Source organism: Nipponia nippon, unplaced genomic scaffold, assembly GCF_047370975.1.
Source record: "Nipponia nippon isolate SJK-2023a ecotype South Korea unplaced genomic scaffold, ASM4737097v1 scaffold_14, whole genome shotgun sequence".
Lineage (NCBI taxonomy): Eukaryota > Metazoa > Chordata > Aves > Pelecaniformes > Threskiornithidae > Nipponia > Nipponia nippon.
The window spans coordinates 293,439-316,968 of NW_028262330.1; the positions used below are offsets into that span (position 1 = coordinate 293,439).

Consider the following 23,530-nt stretch of genomic DNA (forward strand, 5'->3'; position numbering starts at 1 on the left):
ACCTGGGTGGGGTGGAGAGGGAGAGAAAATTCAGCCAGTTTTTCTGGAGTGCTCCTTGTCCCAGCAAGTCAGAGCTGCTATGGGTTGAGCTGTAACCCCACTGCGGTGCGGGGTTCTCTGTTATCGGCAGTCTGATGTGATCCTGCTGCCTGGAGGCACGGCCACGAGAAAGGTGTGTCGTTGGTTTCACCTCTGGCCTTTGACAGTGGGTTTTCGTGATTTCTGTTTCTAGGGCAAAGTGCTGGGTCTGACGTGCACATCTCTGGCTGATGTACCTGCAGTCGCTGGCTGGGGCGGGCAGGCTGTTGGTCTATCTGCGAGTGCATCTGAATGTACTGCGAAGAAACAGGATAGCTTCTTTGGACTCCAGCACATAAATCCTGGCAGACTTGCTGGCTATGGGGCAAATCTGCAAGCAGGTGGTGCTTATCTTAAAGGGCATTAAGCCCCCTCTAAATATACCTATGTTTTAGGACAAGATGGTCACGGAAATACCAAATTTCTTTAAAATTATTTTGAAGGATGTTGTGTGTCTCTATTTACAGCCTGCTAGGAGGATATAGTTTTAAAAATCTTAAGATGATTAGCCAGTGCAAGACAAGGTGTATCATTTGGTTGTTAATAATGAAGTTAGATTGCTGGCAGTCAGAACATTTAATAGAAAAGAAATATTTCAGCTGAGGAGGTGTTTTACAGCCCACTGTATATCTCAATATGCCACTGGGGTTTTTAAGATATTAAACCACAGCTGTCTTGGGGGGGGTGGGGGGGTGGGAATAAGCCATTAAAACTGAAAATTTGCATCACCAGTAAGGTACATATACAAGGATCACAAATCAAGATGTTACCTTAAAGGAAACATTAGCCAAGGGTTAGATGTTTGTCTGTCAGTCAGAAACCCTGGGTACCGCATCTCCCACGCAGCGGGAATCCCTGGCTGGAGGGAGCTGGGGGAGGCTGTGTGCTTTATGTGTAAATGGGATGCTGCTGGCTGCCCAAAAACGTTTGTAATTTTTCAGCATCCACTTGCAGAAGGTGTGGTTTCCTCTGCCTGCCTCCTTGGGTCATGCTTCACCTATTTTTGGTGTCTCATTGAAGCAATCTTTTGACCTGAAGGGGGGAAGAAAAAAAAAAAAAAAAAGAAAAGCCTGAGCCAAAGCATCTAGGAATTTTGGAAAGAAGAAGGCAGCCTGGACTAAAGCTATAAGTAGGTGGGCATGGAGGGCAGTAGATGTAAAAATGTATTGAAGAGAGACATGAATTCAACTTTGTGCACGTGGTTATTACACGGGGTCTCAAGCGGGGCCAGCATGCCTGCCAGAAAAAGACAGGGAAATTGGTTGGGTTTTTCTAAAGGGAACAGCTCTAATTTAATGCCCTGAGCCTGGAACATGAGAGTGTAATGGTAGACAAATGACCTAGCATTGGAGTATTTTTCTCATACAGAAGCTGTAGTCCTGAACTGTGACTGTACGAGCAAACCACATCATCCACAGATTCACCTAAGGGGCAGTAGTTGTTTTGCGACACTGTGATTAGATTGAAGGCTAATCATTTATGTATGATGTCTGCTAAATAAAACCCTGAAATTGTGTCTCCCTAGGCTTACCGTTCACCTCTTCAGCTATGAGGGCTCAGTGTGTGGTGCTCAGGGAAGGCCAAGCACATAAATCCTTTCAGGAGCACTGCTTTCTTCTTAGAGCATAATTTGCAAATGTAATCAACTTGTCTGGGCCTTTCAGTCTGTGAGTCATGTGATGAAAATAGGGACAAAGTATGAACTAATACCGGCTTGAGTGAAAGGGCGGACTGTGGACTGGGAGGAGACATTCATTGTTCTTCTGAGGTGTAGCCAAAGCTTGTAGCAGTGTGGAGCTGGGACTGCTGCTTGTGACCAGCTGCAGGTCACACTGCATAGGGTGGCTGTGCACTGCATGGCAATGGTGAGAGACCAGAAAAGGTCACTGCATGTGCCAGAAGGAATGGCCAAGTCACAGAAAAGAGCTTATGGCTCTGTGGAGCTATCTAGGCTTATAGAGAAGAGGGACAGGAGTGGGGGCAGCCACTGGAGAGTTGGAGTGTGGAGGATGCTTTGGCACATATACTAGCCCTCAAAACTTGCTCTTCCCGGGGAGGGATCCAAGCAGTAGCAGCTGAATTGCTGAGCTGGTCTCAGCAGAAAGGTACATGGTGAGTTTTTGAGATATGGGAAGTGGTGCCTTCTAAGCCAGTAAAAAATGGAGCAGTGTAGTGGCTTTGCTTTCATTTGCTTTCTGGCAGTTAGAGGATCTCCGTGAAAGCAAAAAGAGCAGTTCCTTTGAAAAAAATGTAGGAGGGTGAAAGATGCACTAACTTCTGCTCATTTCCTACGTGTCTGAAGTCATTAAGGAAAGGCTAGGAGATAGGATGTGACTACAGATGTTTAAGCTCACTCTTTTAAGCATACATTGGTGGACCCAGGCACCTTTCCTGGTTACGTGTGAGGCTCAACAAACACAGGTGTGTTAGAGCAGCAGCAGATGCCTGGGGGGAAAGCTGAAATGTTCTCTTGTGTTCGTGCCAGGACTCAAAATGGTCAATGAGGAAAGCGGTCTGATGTGGCACACAGAAACTGTGAAGAGGTTGATATGATTGCTAACAAGAAGGTCATATTGGCCATGTGGCAGGAACATAAAACTCGGAGTTCACCCTATAGTTAAAGGAAGGGAGACACAAGGAGGGACCCCAGCTGTTAACAGCTTTTTGTCTCTGAGGGAATGAGCTGGTTTGTATCAGAATCCAAAAGCAAGCTGATCCATGGACCATGGAGGATCAGGGGATGGTACCTTATTAACTTAGACAGCCTTCCTCTTCATGCTGTTTCTCTCTTTGCAGAGTGGGGACCATGGTGTGCCCACACTGCTCAGCACTGCCTTCAAAAACTTTGAAATCTCTTTTCTGAAAGCAACGGTGCTTGTAACTGCTGTGGGGAGCTTTGCCCCACGGGAAGGGCTTGTTGCTGGAGCTTTATCAGCAAGACTTAATATTAAAAAATCTTTTTTAAAGTATTGCCTTTTTTCACCTTTTCAGTTCAGATTTCATGATCATTACAGATCTGTGGTCCAAAAGGGCAAGCCTGAACTTTAGTAATCACCAAATATTATCCTTAATCTGATAACCAGGCAAATAAGATTGGAGAAGCATGTCAACTCCTGCTTCAAGAACACTGATGTTCCTTCCATCTGTTTTCTCTTCTTAGTATGTTAAAAGCAGTGCTTTCTGGTGTATCTAAAAATCTGTACTGAAAGAAAAGTAACTTGTGTGCCTTGGCTCATGGCCTTAGACATATGATTTTTCAGGAGAAAAGAGATTTCCTTATGTCCTGTTTAGCAGTGAAGAAAAAAGAATAGTTAGGGTCACCATGGTGTTTTTTCAGGGAGAAATCAAAGTAGCCATGGACCAAATCCTGGATTTTAATTGCAGTTTCTCTTTTATAGTCCTTGGTCTTTATTATTAAAGGGAAAATTATAATAGTGAGGTTTGGTATTAATCACTAATAATTCTGTTAAGTTCTTTCAGTTTCCTTTTGCAGAAGACTTTGGATCCTGTTTTAACTTATTAATTTGCTGTGGCCAAACTGCTTTGCCTATAGTGGTGTTGGCTGTGAGTGTGTCTGCAAAGCTGAAAATGGTTTTGTATCTCTGCTCCCTGTTATTCTGATTCCTGAGATGCTGCTGGGTATTAATTGTGCTATAGTTGTGTTCCCAATCAAAACCAGACCCCTTGGACCCTCAGGGTGCACGAATGCTCAGAAAAGGTTGGTGTTTCTCCTGAAAAGCCAACAAAACACTTCTAGGTCAAAGGTTCACAACTGCAGATATGGTTCCTCTTTGGCAGCCTTGGAGGGCTTAGTGCTCTTCTTGGAAACGATCTGCCCTTTAGAGGAAGTTTGGCTGCAGGTGTTGCAGAGGCTTTTGGGCATTGCCACGAACACTGGAGTTGGTAACATTTATTTCTTGCAAGAGAAGAGCTTGTTTGTACCCCATTCAGGAATTTTTCAAATGCTCGTATTGGCCAGTACAAACAAGACTCAGCTATGGAAGAGAGCTGCTTTATTCAGAATCGCTGTCTCCGCAGATGTGGCAAGATAGCTGTTTCAACCTGGTTCAGCCAACATCTGCAGCTCTAAACAGGTCGACAGTGAAACAAAGCAGAAGCACAAGCAGCACGTGAGCTTGGCATGTAAGGAGAGCAGCTTCTATGCAGACTTAAAAATAACTCTTCCTCGCTGTTCTTAAAATGAACAAACAAAAAAAAAAATCATAACAGAAGCTGCCTGATACTAGGGAAGGCCAAAAAGGCGATTGCATCATTCTACAGTGAATTCAAATGCTAGTAAGAGTATGATTCAGATCTGTAAAAAAATGTGTGAAGAATGTGAACATTTTCCAGGCTGCCACTAGTCCCTGCAGTTTCTCTAAGGCTGTTGGTGGAGGGAACCTCACGCAGATGGACGAGGGCGATTTGGCAGCACCTCTGCGTGACTGGATGCGTGCTCGGCATGGTGCAAACTCCTGGTGGCAGTGGATGCTCAGCATGCCATGCCATGGCACACACTTGGCAAGCAAATCCTGGCTTGGTCCTTGCTGCCTTGTGATGTTCAAGATGACCGTAATTTGTGCCTTCCAGCAGCTTTTTGATGTTAGGTAATTTTGTTGAAGGAAGTTTGATAGTATCAAGACAGAGGCCCTCTGGCTCATCCAGCACCCTGTGGTCTTCTGGAGAGGGAGACATCACACCGTTTCCATGCTTGTTCACAGTATCTTGCATCAAGAGTCATAAAGCTGGTGAAATGTTTGTGTCCTGGCAGCAGGGTCCTGCTCAGCTGGTATGCAGCTTCCCTGTGTGGCCCACCAGCCCTGGCTAGCCTGGGAACTGATGAGGCTGAGGATTTATATAGCATCCAGAGCCATAACTGGCATGAGGGGATCCCTGTGCTGTGCTACCCCATGCAGCAGCGAAGAGCAGCTCCTCTAGTAGAGGAGGTGCACCCCTACGGTTGCAGCATGCATCTGTGTTACTGACCATGGCCTTGAAGTCAGAGAAGTCAAGGATCAAAATTATGGCTACAATCCATCTATGTGTGGCAATAAGAAGATAATCTGTCCTTGTTCTTGCCTTTGGTCTATCTTCTGCTTCAAGGGCCTTGAGGTAGGGGCTGCTTCATGGGGTATCTGCAGGGGGCTTAGCACAAGGGGGTCTCCAAGTATGGATGTTGTGTGAGCGCTGAACAGTGCAGCGTCTGTGAGATACAGAATTAGGAGGGTGGAAATTGCTAATACAGTGATATGGAAACCTCAGAGAAATGCATCTGGTCAATCTTTGCTCAGTTGTCCACTTGGTGAAGAATAAAGCATTATGTTTCTTTTCAAAGCAGTGGATTTGCATCAGGGATGAATTATGGCCTTTTAATAAAGGTTTTAAAGATGCAGTATATTAATTAAAATTAATAGCTCTCTGAAGTTCACAATGTGGTTCTTAGACTAACCTACACAACCTCTTTCCTCTATCAACACTTTGAATAGTTTTGTGGGTTTCTGTTGCAGTGACTCACCAGTGCCAAGAGATATGAGACTGTTGGTTTTCAAAGTATCTCTCACCATTCTTCTGAACAAAGCTTACTGTGTATACTGTTTTGTAAGGCAGCTTTTCCAGAAAAAGCTTTATCATTCCTTATGTTCACAGCTGTGTACGATACCCAACTGGTGCATTACTTAGTATCATAAAAGTGATCTTTATTGCTATATTGATTGTCATAAACAACTATGGTTCTCATTTTCATGTTTCAGCCATAAATTACTTCATGTGCTATTTTCTTGATGTACCAGTCCCTCGCAAACACAAAAGGGGAGGTTTTGTAGGTAAGTGAAATTTGGAAACCAAAACCAGTGGCAAAACATACTGAGACCAGTGATACAATGGGATAATGACTGTTAATGCTGAGACTTGGGATAGATCTCTGGGCTGCCTTATTACTCTCTCAATTTCCCAGAATGTGAAATAAGATATATAAAAAAACAGGTAATGGTTCTTGGAAGCAAAAATGAATAGAAGCCCAAAACACTACTTGTAGTCTTGTATATGCCTAACAAAAATTCTAGGTTCTTCTGTGTTCATAGTATTTGATTTTCATCTCCTGTCTTCCGGCTCGTTCCTCATGTTGAGTTCCTTGCTAAAGTTCTGGCTAGAGTTAATATTCTGGGCTCGTATTTCTAGATTAAAGTAAAGGGGTTTCATGGTGTCAGGGTGGATCAAAGTAGAAGATTCCTTGGCCACAGGAGAAAGTTCATGTTGGAGATTCTCTCTTTTGGAAGTCAAAATGAAGCCTGATTTAGTAGAGTTTCTAGGATTACTGCAGTATAAATACAGTCTAATAAGGACCCTGATGGTGGTGACATCAGTAAAACAGAATACAAGCGCTTGTCCTTCATCCATTAAGTTGTCTGTAAGTTGATTGGCTTTGAGCACAAATTGTGTGAGGAACTTGAAAATTTTGCCTTAAACAGAAATTGGTGCATATGCAGGAGTAGGCTGATGGTCAGCTCTTACAGGTACTCAGGAGGTTTTACAAATTGCTTAGCAGATACAAAGCATATTGTTTGTGATCTTATTTCCAGAAGGTCTCTTTTCACATAACACAAGCCAAAAGGTTCTTCAGCCCACAAAGAAAAATAAATTCCTAAAGCATATTTCTGGGTGACTAAGAGAAGGGAAATTCCTCACTGAAGACATAAATTACTAATATTTTTTCTTGTTTATCAGGTTTATAGTCAAAGGATGCAGTGCAAGCTCGCTCTATATAAACTAAAATAAACTTCTCAAAACAGTTCTTGGAAACTGAAATTCTTTGCCTGTTCCTGGAAATTTTATCCCCCAGATTTCTGTTCCATGCTTGTAGAAAGCAGGCATTTGAGGAATTGGGTATCACTCACAGGGAACACTGAAAATGAAAACCCACATGAAAAGAGGGCCAGGGGAAGTCAATACTGTGGCCCTTAGGAAGAGGCTAATCTGAAGCACTTCTTGTGTGACTGGGTATTACCAAATTTTTGTACTTGGAAACTGACTTCTTTTTCTATGAAAAATGAATCAAGGCAAAAGAAAAATTAAGATTTTTGAGTCAGATTCTCAGAATGTTGATATGTCTTGTACTGACAGCTTGCACTGGAATTTGAACACAGCTGCTATTTAGATGGGCTGAATTTGAGTGAAGAGTTTAGTCCTGTTAGCAGTTCCTCAAACTGTTCAATCCTCCAGACAGGCAAAAAACCCGAACATGCATCTTTGCTGCTGTGTTCCTTGGCTACAACTTGTTCCCTTGTGCTATTTGCATCACACATTAAAACATGTTGGCCAACACTGTTTTAACTGTTTTTCTCAGTGGTCCATTTGGCAAAGATGTGGAGTTTGGAAATAACTATTACTGTTTCTGTAAAAAACAAACAAACAAACAAAACCCACAAAAAAAACCCCAAAACAAAACAAAAAACCCCAAAACAAACAAAAAACCCCAAACACACCCCCCCAGCCCCCCAACTCAAAAAAACCTAATCCAAAACAAAAAGAAAATTTCATTCTTGTCTAGTGAGTTAAAGGGTTCATCTTGAGTGCCTTGCAGCTGAGGGATGCTAAGGGACTGCTCTTGCTCTGGGCAGCCAAAGGGTTGACAAAGCTCCAAAGTGCTCTCCACCCAGCACTGGTACATGCACTCATCTTCCAGTTTCCATAAGGTCATATCTGAGATGGGCGGTGGAGTGCAATAGTGCACATGGCTGCAAACTTTTCTTGAAACATAAGGGGATTCAGCTCAGAAGTAGGGAGCTGCAGTGCATTTCTCTTTCCCTTCTTTCTGGCTGTTTTTTGAGACCACTTGCAACGTGGAAACAGAATCAACAGATGATATACCAGAGAAAGAGGGTAGGTATGGATTCATGGTGGGCCAAAAGGGCTGTTTTCTCCTAATGGAGGTGCTGTGTGCTATGTGGGACTGAGGCTGTGTGCGGCAATAGCAGCAGCTCAAACTCATGTCACCGTCATAGCTCTCCCTGCCCCCAGGTAGAGGTGTTGAGTCAGCAAGGTGTTAAGAGGTGTTTTCTCTCTTTATCTGCATGGTACTAGCTGTACTCTGACATGCATTCGGGGAAAGCATCGTGCACAGGGCTTCTTTCAGTTTCTTTATTAATTGATTGACTTGAAGGCTGCCCTGTCAGAACTGTTTTTCTTCTATAATGGCAAGTTATTTTTCAATGAGGAATTCTGGATTGTTTCAGGTGGCAGGGAAAGGTGCAACATGTCATGGGTCAGCTCGGGGTGAGCTGAGCCACTCGACCCTGCCAGTAGCAGCCAGTGAGCGTTAGAGACGTCTGCTGCCAGTGGTCTTAAGAGAGCTCTAACCATATTCCATAATACGTGCACGTGTAATCCCACCCGTGGTAAATTCTGGAGCCTTTCCTGTATAGATGTGTTCTGACCGTGGATTGAGCAGAGAAGATGCTTAGCCCTGTTTTGGAGGGGCAAAGAGGGGATTACGTTGTCTCTCCTGGCCATGGCAGGAGCACTAGGATGTAAAGCAGAGCAGCCCCTGCCATTGCCTTGCAGCGAGCCTTGCTCCAGCTGCTTTCCGACTGCGGGTTTTGCTGTTTCAGAAATTATTTTGACAGGAAGCATTTCTGAGCAAGTGCAGAAATGAAAGCCCTTTTCTGTATTCCAGACTTCGAAAGAACAAAGAAATGATGATTCAATTGTTCATTATGAAAACAAACTTAAAAACATTTCCTCTTTTTGTCCAGGTCTGTTTATATGAGCGTTGGGAACAGAGAGACAAGAATGACTCTCCCTGCAGCTACTTCGTAGTAGCAGGTTGCAGAGGGGGATTTTGGTCTGCCTCCTGACTGTTCCCTGTTTTTGAGATGAGGCTCCCCACTTTTTTTTTTTTTTTTGTCTACTGAGAGGTGCTGTTTACCCTTCAGTACTGTGCAGCTCTTTCATCTCAGCCACCTACAATGACCCAGGAGTAGGTTTTGGCTATCAATTCCCAAACCAGCTCTATGGGGTTTTCCTCCTGCATTGTCAATTCTGCCACGTACCCTGAATGTCATACAACTTCTTTGACTTTCCCTGGGTTTTTGAGACCAAAACTGATTTGCCACAGGCAAAATCCCAGTTTCCAGGACAAGCTATATGACAGCAGGTGGATATTTTGTGTGCACTGAAAGCTCTTCTTCAGTAGCGGCTGTGTGTCCCGCAGTATATAATTTCATCAGTTCAAATCTTTTATAGCCCTGCAGATCTCTGCCCCCTCCCCTTTCGTTTCTAGTAGCCCCATCTGGCTCTGCCATGCAGGGCAGGGTGGATGGCATTCCTCCTACAGACTGTCACAGCTTATTTTGAGCTGCTTATGGATGAATAGCACTGCTACCAGGAGCCAGAGACCCAGACTGCTAGACAAGGCAATCTTCAACATGTGGGAACCATGTTGCACAACTGGTGTTGTATGTTTTTCTCGGGGAGCAACATGTTTTAGAAGGAACGTGGAGGGTCTTATTCCTTGAGGAAATGAAAGAAGAAAGATCTCCAATGGAGGCTATGCAGCTGGGCTGGGACTGGCTCGTTATAACAGTATTGATTTTTGGAACAATTCCCACGTAGTTCATTATCAGCTATTGTTTCTAGAGAGCTGCTGGCTTAACTTATGGCCTTTTTTCTCTGCTGAACACGGTATGAGCTGCTCAGAAGGAGCAGAAAAGTCTTTGTTCTTTTTCTTAGTGGTGTTTTCTGACTACTTCAACACACTCATGGGTGTGGGAATGAAATATTGATCTGAGAGATTTCTGAGTAGGCAGTCATGCCCAATGTGATTTCTCATGCCACTGCAAGACCTTACGTTCTGCCTGGAAAATTGACTCTTTCAACACTGATCCCTGCCAGGGAATAAGCTGAGCTCAGCTCAGTGCTGCAGGCTCTCCTCTGCAGGGAACCCTTGCATGGCAAGTTAGTAGCAGACCCAGGAGCAGATCTCAAATCTAGTCCATTCGCATCACTGTTGCAGGACATAGAGAGACAGATTTATGACCCAGGTACACGTAAGCAGGTTCCTGGGAAGTTTTCTGGGGGCTGTGATTTTTTTCCGTGCTTTCCAGCTGCAAAGTCCCATGCAGCAGCATGGATTTTGCCTTATTTGCATTTCCCAGTGATGTTGCTGCCCTGCATTCCATAAGAAGTGAAAGTGAAAAGCCAGTTGCTCTTTAAAGAAGGGAGAAGCCCGGTGGTGTTCCTTTTTCTCTGGGACCCAAGTGGCTTCTGCATCTCCTGTACAGGGCTCTGGAAGAGGAGCTGACGGAACGGGGAGCTGGAAAGGCTGCTCAGGTGCATGGAGAAGGGAAGGGAAGTGGCACAAAGGCTTCCTCAGACGCAAACAACTTTTGAGGTACTCACATTGCTGCCTTCTTTAAGGATTCCTGTCTTACAGTCTGTCTTTTCTCTTACAGATTGTTGCTGTTTCCTCTTTTTACGTAGGCATTTAGACACAGGCATTAAAAAAGCCTACAGCAGAAGGGAAATGATTAGCGTGTTTCATGTTTTCCCCATAAGGAAGAATGTGTGTTACTTGCGTGCATGATCTTGCTAAATAAATAACACTGCTTTTTACTGCTTGACTAGCCAGCTTTCATGTAGTTTTGCACTGCTTTCACATTGCTTGTGTGAATGCAAAGACCCAACAGCTTCATTAAGTGGTGCGCTTCTTTTATATAAGTGTGAGTGACCACAGAATTAATACAATAAATCTATTGGAGCGTTTTCATCTTCATGTAATTCCCAAATAGTTTTTCCCATATCCAATTAACCTTTCTCTTTTTTTGTTGTTCTAGCTCCTTAGCATGTTTTGCTAATATGTCTTTTTCCAAAATTGCCATCCTGTCATATTGGCAAATAAAGGATAATTTGCCAGGAGGGTTGCAGTAGAAATTTTTGCAACTCTCTTCCTTTTCGGTGAGAAGCTGTCACTCAAGCTGGAGCTGATTGTGCATTGTTTTCTCTGTTGCTACTGCTTGTCGTGGTTTAACCCCAGCCAGCAACTAAGCACCACGCAGCCGCTCGCTCACTCCCCACCAGTGGGATGGGGGAGAGAATCAGAAGGGTAAAAGGGAGAAAACTCGTGGGTTGAGATAAGAACAGTTTAATAATTGAAGTAAAATAAATTAGAACAGTGAAATAGGCAAAGCAAAAACCGTGCACGCAAACAAAGCAAAACAAGGAATTCATTCACTCCTTCCCCTCGGCAGGCAGGTGTTCAGCCATCCCCAGGAAAGCAGGGCTCCATCATGCGTAACGGTTACTTGGGAAGACAAACGCCATCATACCCAATGTCCCCCCCTTCCTTCTTCTTCTTCCCCCAGCTTATATACTGAGCATGACGTCACATGGTATGGAATAGCCCTTGGGCCAGTCTGGGTCAGCACCCCCCCGGCTGTGCCCCCTCCCAGCTTCTTGTGCACCCGGCAGAGCAGGGGAAGCTGAAAAGTCTTTGACCAGTGTGAGCGCCACTTAGCACCTATTTAGCAACAGCTTAGCACTACTTAGCAAGAACCAAAGCATCAGTGTATCATCGACATTGTTCTCATCCTAAACCCAAAACACAGCCACATACTGGCTACCAAGACGAAAATTAACTCTATCCCAGCTGAAACCAGGACACTGCTCCACTCCCAAAAGGGACCCACGGGGACCCTGGTGGCTCTGGGTTCAGAACAAAATGAAACAAGGAACCGAACCAGAAAGCATCCATCAGTAAGGATATTGATTTTAAAACAAAAGAAATTAAACCAGTGAAACAGGTAATTCTACTTGCCTTAATGTGCTGCAAGCAGAAAATAAAATGTTAGTAGTGTTTTCTAATGGTGACTGTGGAAATTTTTTTAAGAGCAGCTGCTGGGAAGCCATGTACTGTCAGGATTTTTTCAGAGATTTCTCAGCACAAGCACGGTGTCCTGCCGATTGCTTTCTTAACTAGCTTGTTGGAAGCGTGGAAACAAACAGCACTCAAAGACTTGCTCTGGAAATAGCTGTTTTATCTCTTCCTGTGACTTTGTTTCTTTTTTTTTTTTTAATTGCAAAAGCTTGTGGAGAGTGGTATTCAGCAGATCAACAAAGTGAAACTGGTACTGAAAGTAAGAAAAAAATTAGCTCTTATGTAAATTCTCCTCCTTTTCCAGGAAAGAACTTAGAGAGGGGAATAAAATCTGTAGGATCTTCTGAAGTTCTTTGGTTTTTATTTTGTTGCTTCCTTACTTTCTTCAATAGTATTATTTTCTATAAACTGTTTGAACCTTAAGTCCTCTCCATTGGATACTTAGGCTACCAGATAAATCTTTTCTGAAAATGTATTGCATTATTCCACCAAGACAGTTCTGCCTGACCATATAAGCCATGTGCTAAAATGCTCATAAAGCTATAGACCCCCAGGGTGTGTGGCTGGAAGAGAGAGAAGGGGCAGGGAAATGCAGTGTTTACGGTTGGAGAATAGCACTGGACCTCATGGGTCCATGGCTGCACTTCATGGTTGGTTGGAGAGTGAAGCATATCTAAACCGCAGGGCAGCAGCCCTGCTCTGCCATCTCTTATGGCTGGGGCTTTGGGTGACCCCCCGCCACAGCTCTGTGCTTGTCACAATGGGGGTCCCCACTGAAGTGTCAGCCTCAGCTGAGCTGTGCCGGAGGCAGAGGTTGGTAAGTCTGAGGATGCACACTAGAAAGGCAGTGAGCTGTTTTATCTTGTGCTGGAGTAGGAAAATGCAGGTGTCTAACCAGAATATTCTAGGTTGTTAGCTTTTAACTTTGAGAGAGGACCCTTCCTCTGGTGGAAATAATGCTATTGTGTTAATGACTGACTGACTTTCTTGTCTTGGTAAACATCGGAGTTGTGTTTGCTATGAAGTTGCAGGAGAAGAAAAAGCAGGAGAGTTTCAGGTAGTGATTTTTACTCAAACAGATCCTTTCAAAAACAAAACCAAAAGACCTCGTTAGGGCTCTACAACTTTTGGTTTCTGGTTGAATCCGCTTCCTCCTGCCAGTGATCTCAGGTTGGCTTGTTCATGGGGTCAGGTCTGACCTGGGGAAAAGCTCCTCAGCTGGGTGTGAATGTTTGGTGAAGGAGCTCCAGATCCTTGTGGTTGCTACTTTACTTATCTACTGCTTGCAGCTGATCTACTTTTAGGGTCTGGCATTGCTTTATTACAGCTGTGTAGACAACTTCAGTAGCTCTGAAAGTCAAGGTTTGTATTGCCTTGAAAAGAAAGGCAAGCAGGCAAAAACCTTGATGAAAAATATTTTCTATCCAAAGAGCATGTTTCATTTTAAACTTGAGTGTTTCATTGTTAAAGTAAGTTTAAAACTGATGGCAGGAGGTGGTCAAGACAGCTAAAGACTCTCAGAAACCTGCCAAAAAAGAGGATTATACGACATACCAGCGGGAGGGGATAGATAGTTGGTGGACAGTGTTCTGGCTTTTGAAAATGAAGAAAAAGAAGAAATGAAGGGAAGTAGGAAGGAACGTCATCAGAGAGAAAAGGAAGGGAGATGTTCTTTGAGCAGAATGAGAGGAGGGGCAAGGATGAAGGAAGAAGACCACAAAAGAGAAGACAGAAAGAATGAGGAGAGAAGATACGGACCTTGGGCTGAAAGTTACTGGGGGGGGGGGGGAACTAAAACACTTATTGTCCTTAACCTCTGGACAAATGACTCTGCCAGATGTGCTGCAACTGGTCTGTGAGGACTGCATCAGGCTGGCGAACATGCTCCGAGGACGACAAGGAGGTATAATACTCTGGAGGTATTTAAAAGATGTGTAGATGTGGCGCTTAGAGACATGGTTTAGCGGTGGACTTGGCAGTGCTAGGTTAATGGTTGGACTCGATGATCTTAAGGGTCTTTTCCAACCCCCATGATTCTGTGATTTAATGATTCTAAGGTTGATGACAGTCCCTTGCCACTCTGCTTGCCTGCAGGGGAGGAGGGGGACAGGCATTGTTAACTGGTGCTTTGCGAAGCAGGAAACAGGATAAAGCGAGTAATGTGTGAAATGGTACTGAATGATCTGTTTTTGAAAACAAAACAAAACAAAAAAAACACCAAAAATAAAAAAGATAGGAACTATTTTTAGATATGTGGAAAGAGGATGAGAAAAGATGCTGAGCTTATTTGAGTGTTGTTAATACTTGGTGGAGCAAGAAGACGTTCTTGCAAGATTGTGTAGGTGAGAAGGAGCACTGTGCATAAAATGGAAGAATTTGTCCCTCGTGTGGTGTGAAGTGGAAGGATCACACCTTTGTGGGTGCACATAGAGCAGTGCCAGGACCTGGGCTTGGTCCAGCATGTCCTGGGCTTGGGCCCTGCGTGGGGGGTGTGGAGAGCTTGGGGCACTGCGGAAGGGCCCCAGATTTTATTCCACAGGAAATTTTGCAGATGATCTCAAAGATTGCCTCCTGTGCCTGTCGGCAGCTGGAAAGAACTCGTTTTGCAGGTTGTGTTCCTCCTGTCTCATCTGTTCCTGGAAATTGGGGTGGGACTCTCAGCAGCTCTAGACTAGCACACATCACGAGAGATAGCAATTATTCTGCTGAAGAATTAATGTATTATTAGGAATTAATGCATAATTAATTTGTAAACTTCCTCAAGGTATGTCTCAGGTAGTGACATACCAAAAGAAGTTGTTTTAATGAAAGCTTCTAATGAAAAGCTCCTAGGGGCAAAGCAGTTTGTGTCTTCCAGAGCCAGGCTAGTAAGGAAAGCTAGGTGATTTTTTTCAAAAAAAATTTTTTTTTTCTCCTTTGGAAAGTGAAACTTGTGTTTTACTGAAACATATTTCACAAATTCATGACAATTTCATTGAAATGGTTGAGGTTGTATTTCTGACTAAATCCAAGACATTTTTTGAGAAGAAATACTAAGTTTTTGTTTGTTCATTTAATTTGAACAGATATTTCCCATTGGGTTTTCTAAATCAAAAATAAAATGCAATTTGAGAACAAATATTTCATGTTAGGTCAAGCAAAACATTCATTCAGCACAAAACTTGTCTATTTTTTTGTGCATTTTGGAAGTGACAGCAAGTCAAAACATTTTGTTGCATGTACTACTGAGTGATGTGTGCAGGGCCACTGCCTTGAGGAGCCTGGAGGACCTGGGCATGGAGCCTCCTGCCCAGCAGGCTCAGGAGGGATTTTCCTTTCCCTGCAGCAAGACCATGTGTATTCTACTGCCATGATTGACCTAGAGATGGAAAGGGATGGGAGTTTGGCATTTTCAAAAGCCATCTCAGAGTGCAGTAGCAGCTGAGCAGCATGAGTCTTTCTTTGCCTGTATTCCAGCTGTCTTGGCTAGAAGAAGCTTTATGCACTTGGCCTGGAAGTTGCTTTCTTTTGGGCTGGAGAAAGATAATAAGAAAGATGATGAGTGCTAAACACTATATTTAATGTTCAAACAGGGAGATGACCGAGGGAGGAGCCTGGTGAGCCTGCCCTGGGATTGTGGAAGATCTAGGAGAGCATCCAATACTGCTGGAGCTGAGCACACAGGGCAGCCTGATGGATTCTCCCCCCTTCACGTGGCTATGTTTCCTGCTTCTGACTGTTCCAGCTCCCCGTCCAAGTGAGTCTCCTTGTTTGATCTCAGTGCTTTTCACTGCATGTTAGTAGCTAAAAACTTTTAAACTGTTATTAGAAAGCTCAGTTGTGTCCAGTTGAAACTAAGTCCACAAAACCACTAAGGTGAGAAAAGAAATTAGGAAGGTGAAGGTTGATTCATTTGACCTGTCGTAATCACCTAACTTGGGAAGGGTACCTTTTTGGATCTGTCTGAAGTCAGATGAGGTGAGTCCTCTCTCAGAGGACTGGCTCTTTACCAGGGCAGTCTGAATGAGTAAAACCCATGAATGAGTCAGCTCTCGGCATATTCCAGCACTTCAGGCAGGCTGCTGGTGCGTTTTGGCTTGGCTGTAAAACTGTTGCCTGCAGGAATACTGAACTGAATCAGTGGCAGTGACCTGGGACACTGCATCCAGCTGTATGTAGTCTGGCAGCTCAGCTGTGAACTTTATTTGTCCTGGGATCTGGATGTCTGCTGGAGTTATACCTGATAGGATTGTGCCAAGGAGTTTTGGAAGGAAAGAAAATAAGAATGGATGATTCATCTGAGCTTGTCTGGGCAGAGGACCTCTTAGCTCAACAAGAGAAATGTCTTTCAACTGACTTCTGAAGCTGTCAGCTTCCTAGTTAGGACCCCAGTGGCAGCAGTGGGGGAATTGTGTTGTATTTCTACCCCCAAAATTATTTTGAGGACTGGGCCCAGTACCATATAAAAATTGCCCATTGGCAGACAATGTGTCCTAAGCCATGACCAGGTTTGTCCACCAATACTCATCCCATTCTCTAACACTAAAAGTCTGGGGAGAAAACTGTTAGAAAATAATTTTTTTTTGTTTTCTCATTTAGATATTGCCATGCCTAGTGACAACCCTGCTGAGGGGACACAAGACTCTTCCTGTGGCAAAACATGTGTGACAGTCTACCACTGTAAAGACTGTAAGAGCGACATATGCAAATCATCCAATTATGAAGACTTTGTAAAAATTGGTGAAACACGAAGTGAGAAATTTTCAAATGAAATAATTGAGTTGGAGACCAATGAAACACACGTCAGTATGTGCTTTCAGCAAGAAAATACTTTTCCTGAAGGAATTTATGCCATCTTCTGGGAAAAAGCCATGGGAGCAGGAGACTCATGTGGCATCCTGAATTCTGGAGGTATGCTCTACTGGGAGCCTGGCTATCAACACATGGAAAACATATTTCTCGTTATGAAACAGAACTGTTATATATTTGGGTAGACAGTGAGGTTAATGAGTAAACTAACTTGTCAAAATCAGTTTCTTTTGTGAAAAAAAGTCATTAAGTCATTCACAAAAATAAATTAAATTCTCTCATGTCAAACACTGCCTAAAACTACACTAGTAGAGATTCAGATAAATTCATGTTACCCTGATTCATAAAGTTACTTTTTTTTTTTTTTTTGCAACAGCAATTCTCACCGTCAAAATCTGTGCCAGTTTGCAATGTATGAATCCTGTCTACTTCAGTCAGTACACACTGAAATCCAGGTCTAGCCTAAAGAGCCATTCTGTGTTGCTCTTCTGTACAATTCAGTAAATAGTTGGAAGGATACCTCCTGATTTTCTCATAAAACTGTCAAATTTGGAGATAAAAATGCCTGTCAGTACCTGTAGCAAGTGGTTCCAAGAGGTCAAAACTTCATGGTGGATCAGGTTGCACAGGTGTAATTTAGTTGAACTCCATCCAAGTCAATGCCATTTCACCAGTTAACATCCGATTGTATATATATTTGGCTTTACCCTCCTAGTTGTAGACGATTCTCTAAAAGCAACTTTCATCACCTCTCTTCTTAGACTTGGAGCGTCCTTTCTAATCTTATTGCTGACAGAAGAAAACAAGAAAAAATTCTCAACCTACATATGCTTTTGTTCATCCTACCAATTCCTTGTGCATTTAATTTCTGACCACAGTAAACCATTTCTCTCCTGAATTTATGCTTACCACTGCAAAATATCTACATGCTGTTACCACTGTGTAAAGCTTGGATGGCACTAAAACGTCCATAGTGAAAACTGGAAATTGCTGTAGACATAGATGCCTATATCCCTTCAGAGGGTAACAGATGAATGTGCTGAGTGTGGGATGTGTAGTTAGAACAGAGTTTTCAAGATAACGGTCTTTGCATTTCCCACCTCCTAGAAGAGGAGTAAGTTATATAATGGCGCAGTGGCATGGAGGCTAGGTGCGCAGATGCACTCCAGGGTCTCTGAGATTTATACGGCTGCTGGTCTTGCTTGTTCCTCTTCCTTGGTTCCTGTGGGTAAATGGAAGGTGCAAAATTTTGTCATAATTATTATTTGAATAGAATTTAAATGCAAAAAGGTAATGATATGCTTTTTACAAATGTTTTGGTGTTCTTAATTACATGTGAAAACTCTTTTGCATTCTTCAAATGTCAATATTTCCATTATTGGTTCATAGAACAGTTTGTCAGCTTTAGTGAGAAGAAAATCTAAAGGATGACAGGTTGATCTGAACAGTTGGTGAATTAATCATCGCAGAATCATAGAATACCAGGTTGGAAGGGACCTCAAGGATCATCTGGTCCAACCTTTCTAGGCAACAGCACAGTCTAGATGAGATGGCAAATATGATATTAAATATGATGATGATTAAATATGATTGTAGAAATCTCCAATTTTTTGTGGTACATGAAGGATCCACTTTTTTAACCTATTAACCTCTTTGACCTTTTTAACCCTTGATTGAAGATCTAATAAATGATCCATATTTATAATTAAAACTTGTTTTATCTTTCAGCTTCCTCAGAAGATGTGAGGGGTAACATTATTAAAATTTGCTGTGAAGCAGAGACAAAACTCTCGGAGCCCAGCCCTGCCCTGAAGTGCTACACTAAAATGTTGAATGAGAAAACTGGAAAATCAACAGCCAGCATCACTGATGAGGAAAATCTAGGTTAATCTCTTAACGTGTTTGTTTGCCTTTTGCTTTGAGAGAGTTTTGCCCAGACAGCTTGATGTGAACAGTTTTACATGGAGGGGGTCAGATGTACTATACATTCATACCTTGGACCCACACATGCTGTAGCCATCCAAACTCAGAGGCTTTCCCCTAGCCCATGTAGGTGCCCAGTCCTGGAAATATATGTCCATAGGTATAGGTTTCTGTAACTGTGGCTATATAGCTATAGATACAGGGATGCTGAGGGAAGGCGGTATGTGATGGGTGTGCAACAAGTTTCCAAGAATTCCACTTAGCAGTAAATGGTAAATGAGACTTTACCTCCAGACTAAGAGGATGTTTGTCACACAGAGTTATTTTTATTTCCAAATTTCTTTCACTGTAGAAATCCCCGTCATCTTCCTTAGGTTATGGACAAATAGGACATCTGTTTATCCTTTTCTGGGGAGAGTCCTTGGTAGGGGTATGGCTCTTCACTTTTTGCTGTGGTGTTCGGTTTTTTTTTGTTTGGGGTTTTTTCTTTGGTAATTTTTGAATATGTACTAGGCAATTCTATTATTTATCTTCCAAATTAGATAAGTATTAAAATACCCTTTCTAGATATCCTCTGCATTGAGGTCTTTAAAAAAAATGGACAAAATGGATTTCCTTAGTGGCCTTTGAACCCATCGTTAAGCATGTATTACGTAGCTGAATGTCTTGTCCTTACCAGATCTGTTTCTGAAATGCACACTATCCAGACACCATCCAGAATGATGCTACCCTGAAAAATGTTCTTCCAGCTTTTATTTTCTGCTTACTGCATGTCTTGTTTTAGCAGAAAAACTGGTTAAAAATAGTAAGATCACTAGAAGACTTCACAGAGCTATTGACCTTCTATTTTCAGGATACAAGGTCTCGCATGTCTTGTTTTTGTTTATTTCAGATGAGATAGATATTCAAAGGTATCTGTTGTGGTGGGGAGTCAATGATTAGCTTTGAATATTGATAGAGTCATTTTTTTGGCTACAAGCATCTTCGTTAAGGTATCCTAAGCCAGAGGCTGTTTGTTCTCTCGTTCATCAGTTCCTTCTCTCATTGTCAGCTTTTGTGGGGTACATTGCAGAAGCACCAGGCCCAATTCTTCCTAGCTCGTGCTTATGAGGCAGGTTCATTTCCTGGCACACCTGTTTGATTCACTTGGACTCTATTTTCTTCTACTCTGCAGATAATCTTCAATTTTCAATCAGCGAAAAGAGCAGCATTGGCATCATCACCCCAGTACTGATTCTTGGGGTTTGCGCAGCAGCACTGGCAATGTATTGTGTTCGACAGAGACGAAATGGTTAAGGTACAGTCTGACAAAATGTTGTTTCCTACGGGTAACGTGCCTTAGAGGCTGTGCTGGTAGTGGAAAAACCCTACAGGGTTTTCTTTCTGGATCTCATTTCCATAACATTGTTTATGAGGTTGCTAAATGATATTCACTGTGAAGGAGGGGCTGGGCTAACAGCTGGTATGAACTCCACCTCTGCATTTGGTGCCATGGTGTAGTCCTCAGTCAGCTGGTTTTATTATGAAAAATAAGCACAGAATAAATTTCCTCACTGCTACAGTAATACAGCCAAGCAATTGTACTGCTCAGCCTTACCTCAGTGGGATCCAGTTCCTTGGAGTAGTCTCGGACTGTAACATTGCTGTGCAGCTTGCCCTGTAGAGACATATCCCAGCCCAGGAGACTGCTGAACATCCAGATGTGGGCTCACAGGTCCTTTAGATGAATGGTTCCTACTCACAGCTCTGCCCACTAAAGAGCCAATTTTAATTTAAGAAAGAATATTTTCCTAAATGTGTCGAAATTTACCACTAGTACTCTCCTGAGGTCTTGCCCTGTGGTGTAACACTTGGTGATGTTTTAGGCCTGTCCTAGAGCCCCTCTAGGGCAAAGGCTGATGGGCCACAGCAACCAGGGCAGGGTTTCAGCAGAGATGCCATGAAATCGCTGGGCAATGAAGCTGCAATCCTTTTACCTTTCAGAGCAAGAGGTAGTCCAGGAGCGGATGGGACAGGGCAGCTGCCTGGAGGGATTCACACTCCAGATTTCCAAGCCTGAAATCAACCTGTGCCTTTCGTGGCCTCACAGACGTTTTTCCTTCAATTCTGCAGCTGTTATAAAAACCCAAATGAGCTCTTGACATGTGAAATTTCACACCTATTTGAAAAACATCTACCAATGAGAAAACCAGGCCTCTATGCCAGCAGCATACTCCTCAGTAATGATGTACAGTGTTCAGCTGAAGAAACAGATGCTTATTTTATATGAGACCTCATGGTAGTTTTCACAAATGTACCTTCACCAAATCCATGCGTTCGCTGAGGACTGATTGCCACAGTCATCCAGCTCCAGGCCTTCGCAAACAACACAAGAAGCTCCTTGGATCTCCCATCCTCTCTTGGTGCTTTGCTGAGAACAGCAGTTGTGTGGCTGGCTCAGGTTTAAACCAGCTGAATTCTCTCAATGGTTTTTGTGATTGAAACTATCAGTTCATCTGAAATTCTTCAGAGAACTGTATCTGTGCTCAGGAAGGATGTGTTGAACCCTGAGGAACATGCTCTCTGCATGTCTTCCATTTCAGAACATGATAGCGTGTCCATAGGTCTTTATTTTTTTTAACTCCCAAGTGGTCTCTAGATCCAAAAAAGCATTTTGTACAGGTGACTGGTTTGTTGAATTAGAGAGGTTTGGCCTTTTGAACAGACATTTGATTTTGCAACCACCTGCAGGTTGAGGACATCTCTGTGTGCCCGTTCCTGTGCAAGGGTGGATGGGAGGGCTATATCCAGCTCCCTCTTAAACAGCATTGGGTCATGGAGGCCATAGCCCCTTCCCAGGCTGAACAGAATTATGATATCAATCTCCCTGACAAATTAGGTCATAATACTGGCAATTTTGGCGTGGAACACTTTCAACAGTAACTCCAGTGGACAGGAAAGCATATTGATGTACCTGCTCTGTTTCCTTATCAGCAAAGACTACAATATTTCTGCATCTGAAGACTGATTTGGGTATCCTGCATGCAGAGACAGTATGTGATGAATACTGCACTTCAGGGATTTTTGGTAGTTCACAGGCAGTAGGTCATCAAATTATTTATCATTCACACTTGATTTGAATAAATCCTCAGAAGTTTGCATTAGACTTAATCTAGTATTAGGCTTTTGAGCAAAAATCAGCAGCAGCGCAACTGGAAAATCAGATCTATGAAATAGCATGAATGCTTGCTGAATCATTTTTACATGGTTTAATTACCCATAAACCTGTAGCTGAAACTTGCAGCAGGAAATCTCAAAGGAGGTAGGATGTTGTGTGACTCTTGAAATTTGCTACAGTCAAATCTAAAGGGAAAAGTTCATAATGGAAGACAGCCAAAAACATTCTATTAATTGATTTTAGAAATACAGGAAAGCCTCTGTGCTTAAATTTGGCTCTTGTTTGGCACAGGAGACTAGTGCTGTTATAGGTCGGGGTTTTTTTTCCTTCCCCAGTCGGGGCTTTACACTCAGGCTGATCTAAGATACCCTTTTAACTCAGTTCTCAGCTTATTTCTGGGATTTTGTCTTTTCAATTTTAATGTGGTGGAATGCAATCAAAACTTCATGAAGAGATGACAGATATTCAAAGGATTGTAGGTATTTACCGAGTATGTTAATTTGACTGATCCATTTGTGAACTCTGTTATATCATGATGAATGTTATGTTTATTCAGTAAGCCAAAGCTAAGGTTACTTGTAAAGATTCCAGACTGCACAAGGATTTAGAGATAGAAGGAGAAAGACTTTTCATCTTTATACAGCGCATTAGCACAATTGCAGTTCCTGTTTTTTCCCAGAACAGGACTGCTGTAAACTTTCAACAGAGTAGAGCTATGTCTAAAAGGAGTGAGGAAGGGTTTTTTTGGAATAAAAGCCATTTTTTTTGGAGGAAATAACATATCTGCTGCTATAGCCTGGGAAAGGAGCGCTCAAATCAGGCATGGGCCTTGCACTCTTTGACCCCACTGCAGCTATCATGGGTGTTGCTTTTGGTTCTGTTTCCCTCTGCTGTAAGTTGTTGCTGTGGGTGCCTTTGAGGAAGTGCCAAGTGCTCCAGCTTATGCAATCAAGCTGTATACTGTGCTTCTGGAGACTTCCAGTGATGTGTGCATTATTTCTGTATACCTAGAAAAATACTGTTAAAATTGAAGGCCATGGCAGTTCTTTTCTACGGTCTTTTAATGAGAAAAACAAATGTGCCTATGTCTATGTGTGGAAAAATTTATATGTGTGTGTGTGTGTGTTTATATGGTGTCCAAATCGATGGCTGACACTAGGTGGTTTTCGTATAAACACAGTTTTTGAGTTCTTTGGAAAAGGGGCAAAGTGGTATTTGAGAACTCGCGTTGTATTAACTTGAGAGATTCAGGTTTAATGATGTGCAGATTTAATTCCTATTCTTTAACACCAGTTGGGGCCAGAGAGCTGGACATGTTTTGAGAAGAAAGGTTATATGGACATCTCTGCCCAGTGACAGTTGCTTAGCTAAATTAGTCACAAGACACAAGTCACAGACTGGTCTTTATGGCTCACTCAAGCACACTTTCCTTTACATCTCTTCTTTCTACTGATGATTATGCAGATTGTGATATTATAAATAGCTTTAAAGATCTACAGTGTTTGTTCTAAGCAACTGCATTGTGTGGTTTTGCAATATACAAGTATGGGCAAATGTTTGTTTATGAAATAAAAAAAAGACTAAAGATACTAAGCAGTCTGACTCACAAAATGCCATAATTTGATAGTTGTAATTTCATTTTAAAGATTTTTTGTTTTGTGTTGTTATAGTCATCACAATAAAACATCAGCTTAAAAACTGGCTATTCATTGGTA

At 42.7% G+C, this 23,530-nt stretch overlaps 1 protein-coding gene across 4 annotated transcripts; it reads left to right on the top strand.

The window, feature by feature from the left end:
* The first annotated feature begins 69 nt into the window (after positions 1-69).
* Positions 70-23,508, top strand: LOC148056378 (uncharacterized). Of its 4 annotated transcripts, none has more exons than XM_087750821.1 (7): positions 10,300-10,465; positions 13,785-13,866; positions 15,520-15,683; positions 16,526-16,837; positions 18,464-18,619; positions 19,833-19,955; positions 20,642-23,508. In XM_087750821.1, the coding sequence occupies exons 3-6, from the start codon at positions 15,620-15,622 to the stop codon at positions 19,952-19,954; spliced, it is 654 nt and encodes a 217-aa protein (XP_087606947.1). In that variant the 5' UTR covers positions 10,300-10,465; positions 13,785-13,866; positions 15,520-15,619; the 3' UTR covers position 19,955; positions 20,642-23,508. The 4 variants fall into 4 exon arrangements, with proteins under 4 accessions (XP_087606948.1, XP_087606947.1, XP_087606946.1 ...); XM_087750820.1 differs by having other exon boundaries at positions 13,785-13,850; XM_087750822.1 differs by lacking the exons at positions 10,300-10,465; positions 13,785-13,866 and adding an exon at positions 70-172.
* The last annotated feature ends 22 nt before the right edge of the window (positions 23,509-23,530 follow it).

Excerpts from the sequence above, each read along its gene's own strand:
- LOC148056378 (XM_087750822.1), top strand. The coding sequence starts at position 15,620 with ATGGATTCTCCCCCCTTCACGTGGCTATGTTTCCTGCTTCTGACTGTT. Across the intron at positions 15,684-16,525 it reads TGTTCCAGCTCCCCGTCCAA|ATATTGCCATGCCTAGTGAC; the intron begins GTGAGTCTCCTT and ends TTTCTCATTTAG. Across the intron at positions 16,838-18,463 it reads TGGCATCCTGAATTCTGGAG|CTTCCTCAGAAGATGTGAGG; the intron begins GTATGCTCTACT and ends TTTATCTTTCAG.